The sequence below is a fragment of the Haplochromis burtoni genome, unplaced genomic scaffold (genome assembly GCF_018398535.1).
Source record: "Haplochromis burtoni strain Fernald_Lab_line unplaced genomic scaffold, NCSU_Asbu1 Contig_282, whole genome shotgun sequence".
In the NCBI taxonomy this organism is placed as follows: domain Eukaryota; kingdom Metazoa; phylum Chordata; class Actinopteri; order Cichliformes; family Cichlidae; genus Haplochromis; species Haplochromis burtoni.
This window is the reverse complement of record NW_024582643.1, coordinates 510,675-532,050: the sequence shown is the minus strand read 5'-3', so window position 1 is coordinate 532,050 and position 21,376 is coordinate 510,675. Positions and strand designations below refer to the sequence as shown.

General features: G+C 48.3%; 5 protein-coding genes across 8 annotated transcripts in view; 3 read left to right on the top strand and 2 right to left on the bottom strand.

Annotated features, from left to right (window-relative positions):
* ndufaf5 (NADH:ubiquinone oxidoreductase complex assembly factor 5) overlaps positions 1–2,668 on the top strand; it is a gene marked incomplete in the record, with an annotated part of 8,014 nt that extends 5,346 nt beyond the window's left edge. Inside the window, 6 exon segments of the mRNA XM_014339469.2 lie at positions 333–372; positions 449–646; positions 736–796; positions 1,272–1,355; positions 2,172–2,254; positions 2,417–2,668. Coding sequence (XP_014194955.1) covers positions 333–372; positions 449–646; positions 736–796; positions 1,272–1,355; positions 2,172–2,254; positions 2,417–2,503 — 553 coding nt within the window.
* A 122-nt stretch (positions 2,669–2,790) lies between these two features.
* On the top strand, positions 2,791–6,156 carry LOC102294711. The gene is made up of 2 exons (XM_005940494.3): positions 2,791–3,381; positions 4,959–6,156. The coding sequence occupies exons 1-2, from the start codon at positions 3,333–3,335 to the stop codon at positions 5,675–5,677; spliced, it is 768 nt and encodes a 255-aa protein (XP_005940556.1). The 5' UTR covers positions 2,791–3,332; the 3' UTR covers positions 5,678–6,156.
* Positions 6,157–6,603: 447 nt separating this feature from the next.
* On the top strand, positions 6,604–12,806 carry LOC102294013 (dynein regulatory complex subunit 4). Of its 3 annotated transcripts, XM_005940492.3 has the most exons (11): positions 6,604–6,754; positions 6,879–6,971; positions 7,269–7,466; positions 7,564–7,770; positions 7,851–7,905; positions 8,076–8,281; positions 8,945–9,112; positions 10,938–11,024; positions 11,101–11,310; positions 11,423–11,488; positions 11,555–12,805. In XM_005940492.3, the coding sequence occupies exons 1-11, from the start codon at positions 6,752–6,754 to the stop codon at positions 11,579–11,581; spliced, it is 1,320 nt and encodes a 439-aa protein (XP_005940554.1). In that variant the 5' UTR covers positions 6,604–6,751; the 3' UTR covers positions 11,582–12,805. The 3 variants fall into 3 exon arrangements, with proteins under 3 accessions (XP_005940554.1, XP_042083752.1, XP_042083751.1); XM_042227818.1 differs by lacking the exon at positions 6,879–6,971 and having other exon boundaries at positions 11,555–12,806; XM_042227817.1 differs by lacking the exon at positions 11,423–11,488 and having other exon boundaries at positions 11,555–12,806.
* A 1,619-nt stretch (positions 12,807–14,425) lies between these two features.
* On the bottom strand, positions 14,426–17,068 carry LOC121815724 (kinesin-like protein KIF16B). Its single transcript, XM_042227826.1, has 4 exons — positions 16,952–17,068; positions 16,266–16,355; positions 15,514–15,597; positions 14,426–15,165 (listed from the first exon to the last, which is right to left on the bottom strand). Exons 2-4 carry the CDS (start codon positions 16,344–16,346, stop codon positions 15,004–15,006), a joined length of 327 nt encoding a protein of 108 aa, XP_042083760.1. The 5' UTR covers positions 16,347–16,355; positions 16,952–17,068; the 3' UTR covers positions 14,426–15,003.
* Positions 17,069–17,543: 475 nt separating this feature from the next.
* Positions 17,544–21,376, bottom strand: part of kif16ba (kinesin family member 16Ba) — a gene marked incomplete in the record, with an annotated part of 16,060 nt that continues 12,227 nt past the window's right edge. For both annotated transcript variants that reach the window (XM_042227804.1, XM_042227805.1), the window contains 2 exon segments: positions 17,544–19,499; positions 20,836–20,883. In XM_042227804.1, coding sequence (XP_042083738.1) covers positions 17,550–19,499; positions 20,836–20,883 — 1,998 coding nt within the window.

Sequence of the window (21,376 nt, the reverse complement as noted above, 5' to 3'; positions counted from 1 at the left end):
TCTGCAGCCTGTTTATGTTTCTTTTACACTGTTTAATGTAAATGAAGTCAAATATATTAATCATGTGATTTGTGCAGATTATCTCACAGTTTGAAAAGATTAAATTCATCATATATTTTTAAATGGTTGCTAATGGAACTGAAGGACATGGTGAATAAATAATAACCGATAATCATGTCGTTAGATTTTTATGTCCAGAAATGCAACGAGTGATTTTAAGGTTAAAAAAATCAAATGTATGAAATAAAGTGGGTCTAGTCTGAGAGGACCAGGGTTTGTTATGAACAACATGTGTGCTCATTAAAACTGCAGCTGAGCTTCATGCTTTTCAGTCTGCACTGGATCAACGACCTGCCCGGAGCTCTCAGACAGGTGAGACGAACCTGCTGCGATACCATGACTGACTGCAGCTTGCCCGTTAACGTTTCGCTGTGCGCCGTCCTCTCAGATTCACCAGGTGCTGAAGCCGGACGGGGTGTTCATCGGAGCGATGGTGGGCGGCGAGACGCTCTACGAGCTGCGCTGTTCCCTGCAGCTGGCCGAGACGGAGCGGGAGGGCGGGTTCTCGCCCCACATCTCCCCCTACACCGCCGTCACCGACCTGGGAAACCTGCTGGGCCAAGCTGGCTTCAACATGCTCACTGTGGTGAGTCAGCGTGGCTGCATTTGTTAAACACGCAGAATGTTTTACATCAGCTCACGGTGACCTCTGACCCTTCCGCCTCTTTGTTCCAGGACATCGATGACATTCAGGTTCATTATCCAGGAATCATGGAAGTCATGACGGATTTACAAGGTACGAGCTGGGAACCATTCGTTTGAATCATGTGGTTCCTGCAACATTCAAACATGGCTCTACAGTCGCCCTCTTCACGTGGAAGCAAAGGAAAGCGAACGAGGATCTGCACCTGATGAGCGCAGAGCCAGAAATGACGACTTCAGTCTGATCACAGCGACTCTCAGAGTCGTCAGCACAGAGCTTTAGGTGACCGAGTCCCAGGACGGAGGCTCGTGGAGGTCCCTGAGTGAACGTGCTGCTTTTAGTCCTCCTTTCATTTGCCTGCAAACAGGCTTCAAACCGAGCTGCAGAGGCTCCGCCTGAATAAGAGAGCATTTCAGGATTCGCTGTTTAAGCTAAAACAGTTTGATGACCTCACTGCGGTTTGATCGCTGAACCGGTTTCGGATCTGAAGTCATTCGTGAGGCTGTTAGTTTGAACAAACTTTCGATTAAAGTTTAAAAGTGCAGTGTTCGTGATGTGCTGTGTGCAGGTATGGGTGAGAGCAACTGTGCGTGGAACAGGAAGTCGCTGCTGCACAGAGACACCATCTTAGCAGCAGCAGCGATTTACAAAGGTGAGTCTGAGCCGCTGTCTGATTGGTGCTAAATGACATGTGATACACTGATGAGTATTAGTAGCGTCAGATGTGTGGACTGGCCGATTTTGTTCGTACCGCCCGGTGCACGCGAGGGAATCGGTCTGCTCCATGTTCACCTCGTCCGAGCAGGAAGCCAGAAAAGGTGCACGTGTACAAACCGGAGGGATGAGGAGACGCGGTGGGGCTGAAAGGAGGAACAGAGGATGAAGAACACCTGATCACCCTTTAACCCAGGGGTCCAACTCCAGGCCTCGAGGGCCGGTGTCCTGCAGGTTTAGATGTGTCCTTGATCCAACACAGCTGATTTAAATGGATAAATGACCTCCTCAACATGTCCTGCAGTTCTCCAGAGGCCTGGTAATGAACTCATCATGTGATTCAGGTGTGTTGACCCAGGGTGGGATCTGAAACCTGCAGGACGCCGGCCCTCGAGGCCTGGAGTCCGGCACCTCTGCTTTAGACCCTAACCTGACACTAGGTGAGGGTTTAAAGGGATAAAGCACTTTTGAGCGTGAGCACAGGCAGCGGTGTAGGTAACAGGTGGAGGCGTGGCCTCAGTTTGAATGAGGTTGACATTGTTCTCACGAGCACGTGCGTGAGAAGGTTCTGGGTTTGAATCTGCGTCTCTGCTAACAAACAAACTGTTATTCGTAATTAACGATAGTTGAACAAACACTGAAGCCGACGCCGTGTTTCTGTTTGCTCATCAGTGACGCGTCAGGCTGACGCTTTAGTCGCAGCGCGGCGGTTCATGTGTCACTGTGTTTTTCTCATGTGCCTGAAATGTTTCAGAGATGTACGGCAGTGAGGACGGCTCCATCCCCGCCACCTTTGAGATCCTCTACATGATTGGCTGGAAGCCTCACGAGTCTCAGGTGAGAACACCTGATGCTCCGTGCGCTTCAGTCTGTTTCTGCTGCGTTCACGGTGGAGCGATCTCCATCTTTAGGACGTGAGCGTGGCAGAATAACAAACAGCTTCTGCTTTTAGAAAAACCTGATTTTAGATCCATGACTTCAGCGTTTTTTCTCTTTCAGGCCAAACCGGCGAAGCGAGGCTCGGCCACCGCGTCGTTTGGAGATTTATCAAAGACCGGCCGACCGAGCGGCACGGACCAACCGTAGGGCCTCGGAGCCGACTGTAGACGCCATATTTAATGAAAATAAAATGTTTTAGAGGCAAGAAACATGAACTCTGATGTACAGAAGACAAATATGATGTTGTAAGAGTTTGTCTTTGACAGGAAGTTGTCTTTTAGAAATCTAAAAATAAAAGCTGACACATCTGTTCACGTGGCTGAAACTTGAGAGAAACCAAACGGTTGAAGTGGGATCGAAACACTCGAAGTCACGTTCACTCAAATATCAGACACACAGCAGCAGCTCGGCGCATGCAGACGTGGTGAAGGCGAGCTGCTGAAGTCCAAACTGAGCATGAAGAAAGGTGGTCAGTGACTGAACGTGGCACTGGTATCACTCCTGTCAGTGAGAGCAGGGAGCTGAGGCTCACACTCACAGACCTGGCCAGCAGATGGAGAAAGAGTTTGAGTTTTGGTCTGAAACTTTTGATCAGGGCTGTATCTGCAAATCAAAAACCTCAAGACCAGAGAGATCAGGCTGATCCCAAAACGGCGTTCATGAGGGTCGCCGCAGGGTGGAGCGCGCCAGGGCGAGTCCCGCCTACCTGCTGTTTAACTGGTCCCATGTGAAATAACCTAAGATGATAAAAATATGTAAATGAGGAACTTTAATACCTGCATATGGGTGTGGCAAATAACTAGAGAAGATTTTTTAAAATAGTGTTTTAAAAATATTATTTTTGTTCACAAATCACTCTGTGTGATGTCAGCAAATTAGGAACGAGTGTTTGCAGCCGCGCCATAAGTAGCCACCCATCACTCAGAAGTTCCTCTTTCATAGAAACGCTGCTGCCGCCGCTCAGACGTCTGCAGAGATGCTGCTCTGCCTGCTCCTGTGTGTCCACGTCTGTCACAGCGCTGCAGGTAAGAACGCCTCCGTCAGCATGTTCTCACGATTACAGCTGCAACAGCGTAACACTGTTTCCTCTGGTTGTCTAAGGAAGATAAAGGCTGTTATGTTATGTGACGATTATATGAAGCAGAACAACAGGACAGAAACTGGAGTCGGTGTTAAGAGAATGAATATGAAAGTGTAGGCGCTGCTTCTGGAGCCGTTTGATCCACGTGCAGGTTTTATTTGCCGTTCGTATGTCTCCTCTCTGTGGGGCTCGCTGTGTTTCTAACCATGAGTCCGTCTGACTGAGAAACTGAGCCTAAACACACACACATAACCACGCTTACAGCCCTGCCCTGAACCCTCGCCCGCCTCCTGCGACTCAAACGAGACCAAAACTTCCAAAATAAACTTCATGTTTTATTCACACAGACCATAAACTCATCAGGGAGGTGTTGACTAAGCTCGAGCCGGGGCAGCAGATCGCCTCCGGCTGGCAGTACTAAGAATGCAGGTTTAAAAGGCTTCAGCATCCAGGCTGTAACATCTGATGAAGTGGTTCTAATTTAAAAAAGAAAAGAAACATAACTCCAGCAGGGCAGGAGTCTGAGGAGAGGAGCCAATGGAGTCAGTCCTGTGGGGCTCCGCCCATGGCCCAACTGTAGGTGGCTGGGAGATAGCAGCTAGATACAGCTGGGCAGTGGAACCAAGTTCCTGCAGTCGCCCTGGGCACGAGGCGGGGGCTGGTGCTCCTGTATCCCTTCAGTCCATGAGAGCGTTGCTTCCCTGCAGCTCTGGGTCAGGGTCCTGACTGCTACATGCCAAATGCAGTTCAGATTACCTACGTGGAGTCACCTGGTGGGGTGGGACTCCATCGTTCGGCTGGGAGACTTCAACGCTCAGGTGGGCATTGACATAGTTGGGAGGGGCCTGTGTTCTGTTTCTGGACTTACATGCAAATCACAGTTTGTCCATAATGACCATAACGATGTCCACAGGCACTGGGAGGCCGGGGACACCTCCACTCCTGGAGGAGCTGCAGCTCACGGTGGTTTTAACCCCAGAACCATAACGACATCATCAAAGAGGCCAGCTTACACCTGCTGACTGACTGTGGATCACTTCACTGGCACAATTCACATAAACTTATTAAAGCAAACTAATCACATCTCATTTCTTAGTATATGAGATAAATTCAGGTTGTAGGTTTTACTGTGAGTCTGTGCTGAAAGGGCGCCAGAGGACGTCTGCCAGTGGTCCTTTAACACACCTGATATATGAATGAATAAAATGCAAATATTTAAAGTAAAGACATTTATTTTAAACCACATCGCAGAGCCGTCCATCAGGTTCGTACGCAGCTCTGAAGGCTGCTTCCTGTCAGAGAGCAGTTTGTTGGTTCCTCAGGCTCCTGAATCTCTTTATCTGAAATAAAGCATAACATGAAACAACAGACTAAAGATAGACAAAGAGGAAATGTCCTTTGAATGTTTAAAAGATGAAAATAACTGGAGGGAAGGAAGGCCGGTCAGCGTGGCGTGAGTCAGGAAGCATACGATTCGGATTCAGACATGTGACATCATCATTTCTGCTTTTTCCTTGGCAGGAATCCCCACAGTCAGCACACGGCAGCACACGGACGCTGTGCTCACCTGTCCTCATGCTCAGGGAGATGTAACCTGGAGCCGAGCTATAAGAGGCACCCGGGTGACTCTTCTCACCGTCCGTAACGGTCACATGAACAGCAGTTCGAAGCGCTTCGGTTCCCGTAACAACAACGAGCTGCTTATCAGGAATGTGGTAGAGTCTGATACTTCGATGTATCTGTGCAATGAGAGGAAGACCGCCTATCTGAATGTGACCACAGACCCCAGCGTGGTGGATCGAACAGTCACCGGGAGAAAGGACGACCCTGACCGGAAGGTGACGGCTGCAGGTGCTGACACAGCGCCCCCCTCAGACTTGTGGAAAGTTCCTGTTGGCGTGCTGGCAGGAGCTGCACTGGTGCTGTTGTCCATGTTGACTCTGAGACTGTGGAAAGCCGAGAAAGCAGCGAGGGACGCGAGGGCGGTGCTGAGCGAGGTGGTTTACGAGGAGATCGGACACGCCGACGTTGAGCCCGGCCCAGCCCCTGAGTCCAAGGTGGAAACCCCGTACTGCTGCTCCGACGTCGGCAACCAGTCAAACACCTCCACAGCACCGACTGCTCCTCTGTACAGCAACCAGTGCAGGCCCCAACCTGAAGGACACGCCTCCGACACCTGCGTGTATCACCTTACCCAGAATCCTCTGCAGATAGAAAGCAGCTGCCGGAGCTCCTCCTGACTCCTTTAAACCAGTTATCATGGGTGAGGGGCGGGTCTGACTGAGACTCCTCCCCCGCGTCCTGCTCCTCCCTTACTATCGAAGGACCATCACCTCCAAAAATTAACTTTCATTTAGCCAGACCTGAAGGCAGTGACTGAGACCATGAACCAATCAGGAAGCAGTTTACCGAGATCAGCGCTTTCCTCAGCAACTTCTATCCAATCAGAACACAGGAGCCCCTCCCACATGCCCTGGAAAGACCATTTCCATCTTTTAGATACAGTCTAATTATTTTCACGTTGCTGAATCAGTTTACGTACAAAACGTCTTAAAATATGACGAACAGGCTGGAGCAGCAGATGCAGAGCTTTAATATTATGTGTAAATTTATAAAAGTGATCTTTGAATAAATGTTGTCAGTTTTTTTCAGAATCACTGCTCTTTGGAAAGCAAAATAATAATAATAATAATAATAATAATAATAAACCAGCAAGAAATATTCATGCTTTAAAAGCTTGCAAGTTTTTTCTGCTTACAAATGATTCAAATAAAAATTTGTTCTCAAATTTTCTCTCAGAGGCCTAATGACCAAAGAGCATCAGTTTAAGACTTTAAATATAAATTATAAGAGAAAACTGTACAAGGCACAACACACACACACACACACACACACACACACACACCACACACACACACACAGGTTATTCATGTCTTGTGGGGGCATCTAATTGACACAAAGGTCTCCCTAACCATCTACAATGAATGCCTAACCCAAACCCTCACGCTAAAACCACATTTTTAGTCTGAAAATTGGGGCTGTTGGTCCCACGAAGTATAGTGCCTCGATCTTTGTCCTCACGAAGATTGTTAGAATACCCGTACTACAGCCAGCACACACAACACAACACACCACCAAACACACACACACACACACACACGTGATACGGTCCTGCGTTGCCATGACAGCGTCTTTTGTTGATAGTGGAGCTGAGGCTCAGATAGCTAACAGCTAACGTGTTTAACTCCAGCCGCAGTTTTCTGGCAGGATAATTAAAGTTTCCGGATCCCTGTGAGTCTGCGCAGTGCGGCACGATGGTGAGTAAACTTTTACTTTAACCGGTGTTTTTTTCAGTCATGTTGTTGTTAGCATGTTAGCTTAGCCCTAGCCTGTTATCCCGATGAGCGGAACGTCACGCGCCTCTTACCCTTCCGTCCTCAGCCGCCGAAGGCTAAAAGCAAGAAGAAGGGCGGGAACGTGAAGTCTTCCACGGTGGTGGACGGTCTGTCCACGGAGGACATGTCCAAGGATCAGGTCAGAGCTGCTAACGGTGCTAACGTTAGCCTCTCACAGTGTGTGGAGGTGTGAGGGGGTCCATCAGGGGGTCCGCGGCCCGGCCCGGCCCCACAGTCCAACACGTAACAGACCCGATTATGATCGTAAAATAACAAGTACACTGTCCACTTCATTAGGTACACCTGTAACCTGAGCCTGAGAAAATAGATCTACCTGCAACACCACAATCAGATGAAGTTTGAGGCTCTGTGTATTTCCTGCAAACGGCAGTTTTAAGCGGTACGTTTCAGTGACCTGAGCGTGTCTGACCTCCAGCTGGAGGACCACATCATCCACCTCCGGGAGGAGCTGGACCGCGAGCAAGAGGAGAAGAGCTACTTCCAGCTGGAGAGAGACAAGATCCAGGCCTTCTGGGAGATCTCCAAGAGGAACCTGGACAAGACGAAGGCCGAGCTGAGGAACAGGAGCCGGGAGAGAGATGAGGCTGAGGAGCGCCACCGAGTCGAGATCGAAGTGAGCTGCGCACGCGATCCTGGAGGTTTATTGTACCGTAACCCTGACTTTATCTCAACTTAATCTTAGTCCTGACCTGTCCTTGGTCACTGTCCAGGTCTATAAGCGGAAGCTGAAGCACGTCCTGTCTGAGCAGCACAACGCCATCACTGAGCTGAAGATGGAGGCCGTCTCTGCGTCCTCGCTGGTCGAGAAGAAGCACGTGCAGTCTGAGATCGCGCTCCACAGAAACGTTCAGGGTCTGCAGGCGGAGCTCACGGAGAAGAAGTTCCACATCGAGAGCCACATCAAAGCGCTGCAGCTGGTGAGTCGCTGCCCGTAAATCGATTTAACACTTGATTTTTACACCTGGACACCTCGGTGATGTCACTTCCTCCTTGACAGAAACATCAGACGGAGCTGATGGAGCTCACCAACCACTACGAGCACAGGATCAGAGGTAAGAACACCTGTGAGCTCGGCGCCGATCAGGTGGCCTTTCAGCCCTGGGACACCGACCTCCTCCTTCCTTTCCCCCACGTGTACTAGTTCCTTCCTATTCTTTTCCCACTCCTTCCTCTCCGTTCATCTTCCTTCATAACCTCTGCTGCTGTTTCCCTCCCTGCGCAGACATCGAGGTGAAGTATCATAAGAAGATGCAGATAATGATCCAGGAGGAGAAGAAGAAGTGTCAGGTGGCGGTTGCCGAGCTCGATGAGAGGATGAAGAGTCGAGAGGTGGCTCTGATTGAGGAGCACGACCGAGCTCTGCGGAGAGTCGAGGAGCATTTCACGTCCACTCGGGAGAGACTGCTGACAGACCAGAGGACACTCAAGGTGAGACCCGTGAGCCGGGACGGAGACTTCAAGGCTGTGACTCAGGAGGCGTGCGGTGGGTGGAGCACAGGGACACAGATTCAAGGTTTTTACACATAAAATAATATTTGGAAACTTTCATTTTCACAGACTTTGTGTTTGTTTGCAGTCCTCCAGCTTCAAAAGGTCAAAGGTAACACAGTTGGACATGAAATAGCATTTTTACACAAGATCTGATGGAGAGTTCAAAGAGTTCACGGCTGCCTGCAGGGTTAGGGTACCGAAGAAGAGCTTAGGGTTCCTCGAGAACGATCTGCTTCGTGCGACCCGTTGGGCCGCTCACATCTCAGCAGATCGGGCAGGAATGAGGATCTCGTTTCTGAGATGTTTGACCAGAACATCTTCACAGATCTGAAACTTCTGTCCAAGCTGTCTCATTGTGACTCACTTCCTGCTGTGGATACGAGTTACATAGCAGATCTTTTTAGAGCAAGTTCTTTATGAGGTAAAATATCTTCTACGTGTTTGCTGCAGAAACTGAAATTAAAGGAAACTTGCTGTTAAATTCTGGATCCTACATTTCCCAGAATGCTGCTTTTTGTTTGGGGCTCACTGCTCGATAAAGCTGAGACCTGCCAGCGGTGTGGCCGTCTGTCTTCACGCTGTGTTTCCTGTGTTTGGTAGGAGGAGCTCACGGAGGCGCAGAAACAGCAGGCTCGGGTGTCCCGAGAGTTCTCCAAGGCTCAGGAGGAGAACAGAAGCTTGAAGGAGGCTCTGCCGGAGGCCCAGCGGGATCTGGCTGAACTGCGCCGCCGGCTGGAGGAGCACAACCGCTGCAAGGCCCAGATGCTGGTGCGTTGCTAAAAGCTCCACCTCCCCCCACCATGGCGTTGATAGGCCCCGCCCCTGCTCCTGAGGCTGCTAGCATTACTAGAATGGTGATGCAGAGCATTTTTCCTGTTAATAACTTTATAGATTGCGGCTCATTGGGAGAAAGCACCATCAGGTCACATGATCGCTGGGAAGCTCGCCCTTATCAGAGCAGAACCTGGACAACAAAACATTTCTGCTCATGGCTGATGTCATTCAGAGGGAGACCTGCGACATCAATTCTGTCTTTAATGGAGATCATGTGACCACAGCTTCCAGTCACAGCTCAGAATAATCCTTCTTTATCTCATCCTCTGAAACAAGCTCCTCCCACTTTCAACTGACATTTAATATGGACGACGGGCATCAGTCTATTACAATAATAATAACTATTATTATTATTATAAACATAAATGAGGTCAATATTAAACTAAGCCAGTGCAGAAAACAGATTCATGAACAAACAGGTGACTCAGGAACATGAAAGCTGAGCGGCAGCTTCACGCACCTGGAGGCTTCTCCTCATAAATCATCGGTTGTTTGAATCAGCAATCTCATTTAAATATGTCACACTGCAGACAAACGATGTTTGAGAGGGGAAATGAAGTTTATAGGATTCACAGAAAGTGTGCAACAGTTAATCTAAATTAGGCAGGTGCAGAAATTTGGGCACCAGAAAAATGACATCAGTATTTAGTAGATCCGCCCTTGGCAGCATTAACAGCCTCTAAAGGCTTCCTGCAGCTTCCAGTGAGAGTCTGGATTCTGGTTGAAGGTATTCTGGACCGTTCGTTGACTGGAATCCATGCCACCCTCAACTTTAATGAGACTCCCAGTACCGGCACTGGGCCCATGGCCCCACAGCATGATGGGACCACCACCAAATTGTACTGTGGGTAGTGTTTCTCTTGGCCTGCTGGGTTCTGTTTCCACCATGCACGCCGCCTCCTGTTGTGTCCAGAGAGCTCAGTTTTAGTTTCACGAGTCACAGCAGTTTATTCCGAATTGCCGCTGGCTTTCCAGTCGTGCTGTAGCATACCTCAGGCTTCTTCTGCATTACTCTCTCATACAGCATCTCTTTGTGCACAGTGACACCATCTGCAGCCAGAAGGTATCCTTCCCCTAAACCATGATGTTGAACAGTCTTTGTTTCCAGTTGTTTGAGGCTCCCATGTTGCCACTGAGAACCTGTTCCTGTTCTGTTGCATGTAGGTCAAGTGTGACTGAGCTCACCAAACAAATTCTCTGTTCCAATAAAATGGTAATAAAATGGTAAATGGCCTGTATTTATACAGCGCTTTACTCGTCCCTAAGGACCCCAAAGCGCTTTACATATCCAGTCATCCACACATTCACACACTGGTGATGGCAGCTACATTGTAGCCACAGCCACCCTGGGGCGCACTGACAGAGGCGAGGCTGCCGGACACTGGTGCCACCGGGCCCTCTGACCACCACCAGTAGGCAACGGGTGAAGTGTCTTGCCCAAGGACACAACGACCGAGACTGTCCAAGCCGGGGCTCGAACCGGCAACCTTCCGATTACAAGACGAAAGATATCGAATCAATAAAACGACAAAGGTGCCTAAATTTCTGCACCTGCCTAACTTAGAGTAACTGTTGCTCACTTTGTGTAAACTTTATTTCACCTCTCAAACATCATCACGTTCGTCTGCTGTGTGACAGATTTAAATGAAATTGCTGCTCCAAGCAACAGATGATGTATGAAGAAAGATCATGAAAATGATCAGAGGTGCCCGAACCTTTGCACACCACTGTAAGTAACTGATGATGTCATCGCTGACAGGAGAGCCGGGCTCAGATGAAGGTCGTGGAGAGGGAGCTGAGAGATCTGACACTGGAGCACGATCTGCTGCTGCAGGCCTCTGAGAAGGTAACCCGCCCCCATCATCTCCTCTCCTGCCTCCATCCATGATGTTGACGGTTGTGACCATGTCGGCGTCCCGCAGGTGCAGCAGGAGCGCGACGAGCTGCTGAAGAAGCAGAGGGACGCCATCATGGACGTGCAGCAGAGGAGCGAGCTGAAGGCGATGATGTTGGAGAGGAAGCTGGCAGCGCTCACCGAAACCTTGGAGAAGAAGGAGGCTCAGCTGTGCGCCGCGCTCTCGGCCTCCAGCACCGATCCGACGGCAGCAGGCAGCGCCGCCAGCAGGCTGGAGGTAAAGATGGCGCTTGCACGTTTACAGGAAGCCAATCGTTAACACGAAGATGTGCAGATAAACGTCTCCACATCCAATTAGATCCGAGCGCTCACATGTCTGACCTTTGTAGGCCATCGTGGAGCAGAAGCACAACACCATCGCGGCCTTAAAGGAGGACCTGGCTCAGCAGCGTAAGGTGAGCGGTGGTGGGCGGGGCACAGCTCACCTGTCAGGTGGTGACTGACTGAGCGTTTCTGTGCAGGGGTACGACGAGCAGAGGGAGGGCTGAAGACTTGAACCTGCGCAGCAGATCCTGGAGGGACCGGCCGCCACGAACTTCCAGCAGCTCGGATTTGAAAAGAAGTTAAACTCTTTCAAAATAAAACGCATTTCCTCCTGAAGATGTGACTGAATCGTTCCACGAAGCTTCTCCAATAATGTGGAAAGAAAACTTTATCCTTTTGACTGAATATTTCTGCTGTTGCTGTTTACAGACCTCACTGCTGCTGCTGATCTACAAAAACAAACTAAATAAAACTTCTTTTGGTTGGAGTTTGAATTTTTATTGGTCTGCACTGAAAGGTTTGGTTCTTTTCCCTTAAAGACAAATAGCAGGGATTCACTCCGACACGAGGGCGGAGCACGATCGCTGCACGCTTAGCATGAAAGTGATGAATGTGCAGCTGTGAAACACGAGACCGGCAACAAGGAAAAGAGAAACAACAGGATCCACATGTCAGCTTTTATTTAAATACATGGTCAATGTAGAAAAGTCAGTTATTAGAAACGTCTCTGTTTCTGCTTCACTGAGCATCAAACCTGGAGCTCCGCCTTCTTAATTGGTCTGTTACTACGGTAACCTCACAGCAGCTAAAAACACCCCAACATCACGAACACGTCCAGAGGCTAGAGCTGCCTGTGTCACCATCCACCTGTCAGTCAGAGGCCACGCCCCTAATCATGAAAACTTTTAATACAATTTAAACGTCCTCGGCTGTTACGGAGGAGGAAACGGTCCAGAGAGCAACCAGTTTGTGCATCAGGCTGTGAAACTGTGTGATTCACTTCTTATTTTAAGCCCAGAAGTTAAAGTTTTAAAGTTTTTCCCAATGATTCTGTAAAAGGAGTTTTTTTATTTTATTTTTTTGCTGTGGAGCTGAAGGTTTTCACTCTTCTCGTTAATCGTGGTCACAGTTTCTGATGATGAACTCAGTGTGCACTAAGCTCAGGCTGCTTGAAACAGTTTTTTCTGGATAAAGTCACTGAGCTGGCTTGAAGTGGGTGGAGCTAAAGCAGACAGAGGCTGAACTGAGATAAAGCATTTGAGAAGCTTTGGGGCTTCGACTCGGAGTTCGATTTGAGAGCAGCACTCACAGCCCAAACCGTGATCTAGGTAACGTTCTGGGCGTCTCTCGTCATTCTTCCGACTCAATGAGTTACACTGCAGGAATGTCTTAAAGACATAAAGACCTGGATGGCCGCTAACTTTCTGCTTCTTAATTCAGATCAAACTGAGGTTATTGTACTCGGCCCTGAAAATCTTAGAAATATGGTATCTAACCAGATTCTTACTCTGGATGGCATTACCTTGGCCTCCAGTAACGCTGTGAGGAACCTTGGAGTCATTTTTGACCAGGACATGTCCTTCAACGCACATATTAAACAAATATGTAAGACTGCTTTCTTCCATTTGTGCAACATCTCTAAAGTTAGAAATATCCTGTCTCAGAGTGACGCTGAAAAACTAGTTCATGCATTTATTACTTCCAGGCTGGACGACTGTAATTCATTATTATCAGGAAGTCCTAAAAACTCCCTGAAAAGCCTTCAGCTGATCCAAAATGCTGCAGCAAGAGTCCTGACAGGGACTAGAAAGAGAGAGCAGATTTCTCCTGTTTTGGCTTCCTGTTAAATCCAGAATTCAAAATCCTGCTCCTCACATACAAGGTCTTAAATAATCAGGCCCCATCTTATCTTAATGACCTTGTAGTACCATATCACCCTATTAGAGCACTTCGCTCTCGCTCTGCAGGCCTACTTGTTGTTCCTAGAGTATTTAAAAGTAGAATGGGAGGCAGAGCCTTCAGTTTTCAGGCCCCTCTTCTGTGGAACCAGCTTCCAGTTTGGATTCAGGAGACAGACACTATCTCTACTTTCAAGATTAGGCTTCAAACTTTCCTTTTTGCTAAAGCATATAGTTAGGGCTGGACCAGGTGACCCTGAATCCTCCCTAAGGCTACGTTCACACTGCAGGTCTTAATGCTCAATTCAGATTTTTTGATCAAATCCGATTTTTTTGTCTGCTCGTTCACACTACAAATAAAATGCGACAGCAAACGCGCTCCAGTGTGAACGCTCAAAGCGGCCGCATGCGCAAAAGAAGACGTCACACACAACGCGCTCTGTTTAGACCCAGACCAACAGATGTTTGACTAGATGCCGTTAATATAAAGACTTCGAACTTTACGTTTCCCAGTTTTTGCTTTAAGTTATTTTGTTATTTACATAATGATGATCCTTGTTGCTGCTTCAAAGGATAGCTGCAGATTATACAGAACAAATAAAATGTTCACGTTTCTCCAACGCTGTCTTCCCAACAGTTTCACGGGATGGACAGGAAGCGTTCACGATGTCTTCTCCGGAGCTGATAATTGGCGTCTGTCTTGTGTCAGTGACTAAAACATCGGATGTGTTTCAGATTCAGGACCACATATGAAAGTGACCCAGGTCGGACCTGAAAATATCGGATTTGTGCCGTTCACACTGTCAGACTATGATCAGATATGAGTCGCATAGGGTCAGAAAATTCGGATTTGATGCGCTTTCACCTGCAGTGTGAACGTAGCCTTAGTGATGCTGCAACAGGTGTAGGCTGCCGGGGATTCCCATGATGCACTGGGTGTTTCTTCTTCACTCACTATGTGTTAACAGACCTCTCTGCATTGAATCATATCTGTTATTAACCTCTGTCTCTCTTCCACAGCATGTCTTTATCCTGTCTTCCTTCTCTCACCCCAACCAATCACAGCAGATGGCCCCGCCCCTCCCTGAGCCTGGTTCTGCTGGAGGTTTCTTCCTGTTAAAAGGGAGTTTTTCCTTCCCACTGTCGCCAAAGTGCTGCTCATAGGGGGTCATATGATTGTTGGGTTTTTCTCTGTATGTGTTATTGTAGGGTCGACCTTACAGTATAAAGTGCTTTGAGGCGACTGTGTGATTTGGCGCTGTGTAAATAAAGCTGAACTGAATTATACATAATGTAGACGCCTCACAGTAACTGTCCAGGTTCAGTGTGGCTGCTGTTAACTGAGGTGTGATCGTTCGCCTGTTGTGTTGTGACAGCGCGGCGCTCAGCGATACAGAGATCCACCTCCTGATGATCGCAGTGCAAACAGAGGAGCAGCTCTTCTGAAACGAGTGAAGGTTTAATGAAGTGATTCTAAAAACGCTCAGACCCACTGAGCGCGAGCAGCTGAGCGCGTTACATACAGACCACGGATCGTGCAGAGTCCCACCTGCCTCTGGACAAACACTCGTGCTGAGCAGCAACTGATTGGCCGAGTCTGACGACAGCAGGGAGCCGGAGAGGAAAAGCTGACCTGCACGTTTTCCCTGCTCCTGACCCGCTGAGGCGCCGGGAAAAAGGCACCGAGCAGTTCTGTTTATGTTTTGGTTTGTCAGAGGTTTCCGCCGCCCTCTGATGCGGCGCGGCGGTCAGCCGGTGCCGTGGCTACTGTACTCGAAGACGCCTTTCTTGAAGAACGAGGAGAAGTCGCAGACGTCTCGTTTGGACAGATGGAAAAGGCCGTCTTCGTCCGCTCGGAGGGGCGAGCTGGAGGACGACAGCATCACTCGGAACAAGTTCCTCAGATAACGCTGCAGTGAACCACAGAAGAAGAAAGTCGGCTGTGTTAGTGAGCCAAAACATTAAGAACACTCACAGGTTAAGTGCAGCTGGCCCTTATCAGACGTCCTCATCCTCCTCCTCACCATCATCAGTGCTCTTTGACTCCCTCTCCGTCCTCTGAGAATACCTGCCTACAGCCCACCCCCACACGGACCACAGCCAATCAGCTCAGACTCAAAAACTTTACGTTTGAAGTCTTCGAGTGAAAAATTCATAGGAAATAAAGCACACGCGTCCTGGTCACGTCTCGTTCAGATTACTGTAACGCTGTTCTCCCAGAAATCTCCTTAATCAGCCCCAAATGTTCCTCCACGTACCTCCAGGTGATTCCGCCGCTCGGCGACCATTCGCTCGTCCCGGTTTCCAAACAGCTTCTTTGGCGGGAAATCGAGAGCGGCGAGCTGAAACAGACAGAGTTCAGAGACGATCACCTGGCGCCAGAACACTGAGTATAAAGGTATAAGCTAGCCTCTTCATCAGGACGTCTCTGTGACGAATCTGTAAGGCTGAACCTGGACTGAGACCAGGTGAGTTCAGGTGACTGTGGAGCACCGTTTGGTCTTTCAGGTGTGCTCCTGCTGCTGCACCAGTCCCTCACCACAAAGACTCAAACCAGCAACTTTCAGATGATCCTTTTATGATCTGTGTTTCAGTATTAAGTTACGAGCCAGATGCGTCATCAGTGTCCTGTGGGCTACGCTGTAGAGCTGAAGGTTTTCACTCTTCTCGTTAATCGTGGTCACAGTTTCTGATGATGAACTCAGTGTGCACTAAGCTCAGGCTGCTTGAAACACAGTGTTTTTCTACTCTGGGATCTGGATAAAGTCACTGAGAGCTGGCTTGAAGTGGGTGGAGCTAAAGCAGACAGAGGCTGAACTGAGATAAAGGATTTGAGAAGCTTTGGGGCTTCGACTCGGAGTTCGATCTGTCTGAGCGCAGCACTCACAGCCCAAACCGTGATCTAGGTAACGTTCTGGGCGTCTCTCGTCATTCTTCCGACTCAAACACAGAAACGTTTTTCTGCTGCTTTGATCTGTAAACTGTTCTAAAAGCTGATGACGTGTCTCACCTCTGGATATTTTAACTTCAGGCTCTTGTGCATTTCCCGGAAGCGGCTGTAGCGTCTGAACACCGTCCACGTCTCGTCCATCACAGTGATCTGACCAAAGAGAAGCACATGAACATCGAGATGATGGACACCAAATCTGAGCTCGCTGATCTACTCAGCCATTCTACAAGAATGACACATCTGGATACCAGTGGAGATGGACCACCAGTTTACTCGACTTATTGGTCACGAGTCAGAAAGTGCACGAGTCTGTCAGAGGAACATTTCTACAGAAAGTAAACCTTCCAGTGTTCGTCTGAGAACCTTTCAATGGCAGCTGCCTCTGACTGACAGGTGGATGGTGACACAGGCAGCTGTAGCTGCTAGCTTCACCTGACCTGGACCTCTGCACGTGTTGTTGGGGTGTTTTTAGCTGCTGTTAGCTACGGCCCCTAACGCCGGTTCACCAGAACACACCTGCCCTGGTCTTTGAAAGTTGTTCTATGAACTCTTGACAATAAACGTTCTGACCTGCTTCATAAACACAGAGTGAGGGTTGCAGGTCGTCACAGCTTCAGGGTTTAAGCAGCCAAACCATGACCCTGACACTGTACATGTGTACCTAATAAAGTGCACAAGCAGTGCAGACGCAAGCATGAAATCTCAGTTTTAACATGCATTTAGATAGAATCTGTGATTGGACTCACCTTCACCTCAAACTCAAAGTGCTCGTCCTTCCCCTGCCCGCGGAGAACGTAACGAGGAATGCTAAGTTTAACAGGCTCCTGGAGGCCGCCACAGCTCGTCCCAGGAGGACGAGACACCAAGTGCTGGACAGGAAGTCGTTGAAAAAGAGAAGGAAAAAAGAAGCGGAGGGTAAAAGGCTGACTCGGAAAATTACAATCAGGAAATTGTTCATTTACAAACCCGTTATAGCCAAAAACCTCCAAACAAATCAGAAATCAAACCAAAACTTTATTACTCGGTCAGCATCCCAACATCATGTCTCTGCAAAGAAATTACACATGAAGTAATATGAACATGGAAGCCACTCCTCTACAGTCTACATGGTGCATGCACACTGACCACAAACAAATCATTCGACGAATAAACAGCTACATTTCTGTATCATCAAAGTTAAAAAGTTTACAATTTTATTAAAAAAAATAGAAAAATACTTCAAGATGACGCACCTTTTAAGGTCCAATTTATTAATTAGAATTCATGTAACATCTTAAAATAAATAAGGTGTCTGATTGTGGACAAACACGAGATAGGCACACTGTGTCCAGGTAATGCTGGGCTTCAGGTGCACAGGTGATTAATCAGAGTCTGAGCTTCTGAGGAGCAGCCAAAGCATAATTTCCAGGATTCACACGGGCCTCGATCAGAAGGAAGGTCAGCCGCGCCACGTCTGAACTGCACCTCTCTCTTCACGGCTTGCGATTTGGGCTTCATAAAAACAAAGTCTACCACCACGCAGGTGTCGGTCTTCTTCACGAGCAGGCACCTGATGTCAGAACGCTTGCGGAGTTTGACTCCTTGAAACTGTGGGTGGGTGGGGACCAGACTGGATCCCCGCGGCACTGGATGAAAGACGCCATCCTCTCGGAGAAGAGCTACGTGGGTGTCCGTCAGGAGGAACTGGGAGATGGTGTCCCCGTGCACACAGGTAGAGTTCTTGACTTTGACGCTGGTGTAGAGCAGGGGACGGACATTAGCAAGCGAAGGTTTGAAGGGACCATCCATGTTCCCGTGGATGATGTAGAGCAAGTCGGCGAGGACGCGCTTAAATCTGGAAGTGATGTGAAGCCCGCTGTCAAGGATGACGTCAGGAACTCTTGAAGTCCAATCCAGAGAGATTACCATTAGGTCGGCAGAGAGCAACGGCTGACGTTCGGTCTCTTCAGGGATCTTCTCAGGAAAGAGAGCATTCAGCAGAGCCCTGCAGAAGTCCTGAGTAAGCTCTTTGCTGTACGTGAAGATAGCTAGGACGGTGTCTTCGGTGCAGCCTGTTAGGCGGATGTGCTGCCCTGCCAGACTTATCTGGACTTCCCGGATTTCTTGGAGTTTAAAGCGGTGAAAAATAGTCAACATGTTTGTAGAATCCGTCCTCGTTGAGAGAATGGTTAAGTCCGTCTCTGACAAAAGCAGACAGGCGGGTTTTGGGATGGGTTTCTTACAGTTAGCCGCTCTGAGCCAAAACAGACTCAAAACCTTGCCAAAATTCTCCCGAGGAGCCAGAGATTCCAACTTTTCCAGGATCCTCTGGGATGAAAATGTCTGTAGCTCAGACAAAACAGCCGGAAGCTCGACCAGCCTCTGATGAAACACTTCTGGACTGGTAACTCTCGAAGAGGACACGGATCCTTCAGGCCAACCAGAGATGTTCGGGATCGGCGGAGCTCCGCGATTCTGTGGGAGCCTCAGCACACAATCCTTCGACAGATCTACCGAAGTGCCTTTGTGCTCGGCTGCGATTGAAGGATTTGGCTCTTGGTGAAGCTGTGTTTGATGGATCAGCGGCAGCTCTTTGGATATCGTGCTCACGTACTGAGGGAGGACAACCTTCATGTCGCCTGCTTGAACGTTTCGAATGATGTCCCGTGTGCCCTGAAGCTTTCTACCAGCATCTTTACACACCTCGGACAGTTTGTCAGCAAAGTAGCCGAAGACAAAGCTCTTATTGGCTGTCACTTTCTCTGCTTCTGCATCCAGCTCTTGTTTTGTTTGACCAATAAAGGATCCCATCATCTGCTGCTGACTTACTTGTAACCACTGAACCACTGAACTGATGTAACCACGGTTAAAGCTGCGTGACTTTGAGGAATGATCAGTGGGCGGTTTCGTCTCGCCTGCTCTCCCTGAATCACATGTTTGGGATTCAACCTTGTCCTCCGAGTTAGAAAACGAGCGTCCATCGTGAACCTCCTGCTTTTCACCACGATCATCGTCAACACAGCAGGTGGAATCACTTCCATCAGATCTGTTGCTGTGCTGGTCTGGGTGCACTTCTTGCTCAATTTTGTGTTCGGCGTTCAAACAGTTGAGGTCACAAACTGCTCGGCCCACTTCTCCTTTGCTGAGGTCATTGTTTTCAGGAACTTCCACTTTTTCAATGTCTGTAGACTTTTGCGTTTCTTCTCTTTGCATCTGTACGAGACCACGTTCTGGTTCCTCTGACATGTTTTTGTGGACATTAGGACAGACTGCCTCAAACTCCAGGGAATGCTGGAAGCTAGACCCTCTGGCTCTCTGTGTGCACAAGGGGGGGAGTGGAGTCCGTGACTAAAGTGGAGGCTCTAGGAATTATGCTGAAGTTCATAATCCACCCACTGAGAATTACAGTTCCTCCAATCACCAGGTGCACAGGTGGGATGTAAGTGATTTAAATCAATAAGGTGAAGGTTTGTCATGCAAATTAAATTGACAAGTGCACGAAAACTTCTTTCCGAAAGGTTTGAAACTCAAACACAGGCAGAAAAGCATTTGCAAACAGTTCACTTCCAGGGGCAAAGGTCGTCAGCTCATCTCAGCTTTGACTAAAATCATCTGCAAATACTGTTTTACCCAAGTTTGCACAGTTTGAAAGGAAAGACGTTTGGATACTCTGATCATTTCTGCTTCCCGTGCTTTGGTTGACCATCATAAAGCAGAGAGTGAGCTTTCCGTTCTCCCAAACATACAAAGATAAACCAGCTGCAGGGTTTCCCTATGATGTTTAAGCTGAAACTGGTTTAACTGGTACCAACTCCTACTCTAGGATTACATGCACAACGCAGTCTTCTAAAAAAACGTTTAGCCAGCAAAGCTAGCTGACACAAAGCTAAAGCGGCCAGCAGGGGGCGACTCGTCTAGCTGGAATCTTGTCCTACACTTGTACGGTTTTATCGTCTCAGTTTCTGGTTTCAGGTCCTTTTGGATAAAACACGAGGTTCGTTTTAGACGCTGACAATCAGTCAGGGCTGATTCAGGGCGGGTCTAAACTGTGACGGACAGCTGTGAACCTACGAGCTCGGTCATCACATCTGGTTTCAAAAGACCAAGATGGAAACAGCAAGAATGCTCCGTCTGAGGCTCAAAAATAAATACGTTCATTGATTCATTTAAAAAACTAACCGAGGTGGTCTACGTCCATCTTTTATATAGTGAGTATGAACAGAACTACAGGTGAGCATCTGAAGTGTCAAACTGTATTGACATGAAGCCTGCTTCGAGTTAAAGTGAAAGGATCTTCCAGGGAACACCGACCTCTGAGGACACGCCCAGTTTTGGCGACACCGTGTGATCTTCTATATTTCACTAAGCCAAGCTGACGACGACAGGGTTAAAAAAGATAAACACTAATCCCTCGAACCCTCGGCTGAACCTCTGGGTTAAACGCTGCAGCTGGAACATTCGGAGCTTCTCTGTTTGTCATCGAACATTTAAAGAGAAAGCCCATTCTCTGTCTCCTTTCAAATTAAAAGCATATTTATCACCTCAGGATAGTCTGATTAAATTAAGGGCATGCATGAGGCACATCTGGAACACGATGCAGAGATAAAGAACCACGTCTTAATAACGCGGCAGGATTCGACCCTGGTCTTACCTGATACTTGAGCTTCCTCGGATTAATGTTCGGGAGCTTTTCATCCTCCTGAAAACAATAAAAATAAACTTCAGTGTCTCCAAACATACTGTGGACAAAATAAAAAGCATCGTGTTCATTCATAGTCATTATTTATGATGACAGGAAAAAGGGAGACCGATTAAATAAACCCAGGATTAAATGAAAGCCAGGGAGAGAGGAAATCAAAGCACATCTGGGGACTCGTGCAGATTAGAGAGCAGGAAAAGTCTGATGGTGGGAATGAAGGCTGGAGGATCCTGGTCTTACCTCATCTGTCAATCTAACAGAGCTACAGTCGCTAACCTCCTCCTCCTCCTGCAGGGTCAAAGAGCTAAACATCAGTTCTACAGAGAAAACCTGGATTTATTCATCCGAACTTTACTGGAGACGACAGCAAGAAGCAAACACTACAAAATCTGCAGCAACACAATCCCTCAATGTTTAATCACACGACAGAAAACACATGCTGGAGAGCAGCGTGGAGACCCAGACCGTCACACTCCTGGAGACTCACACACAC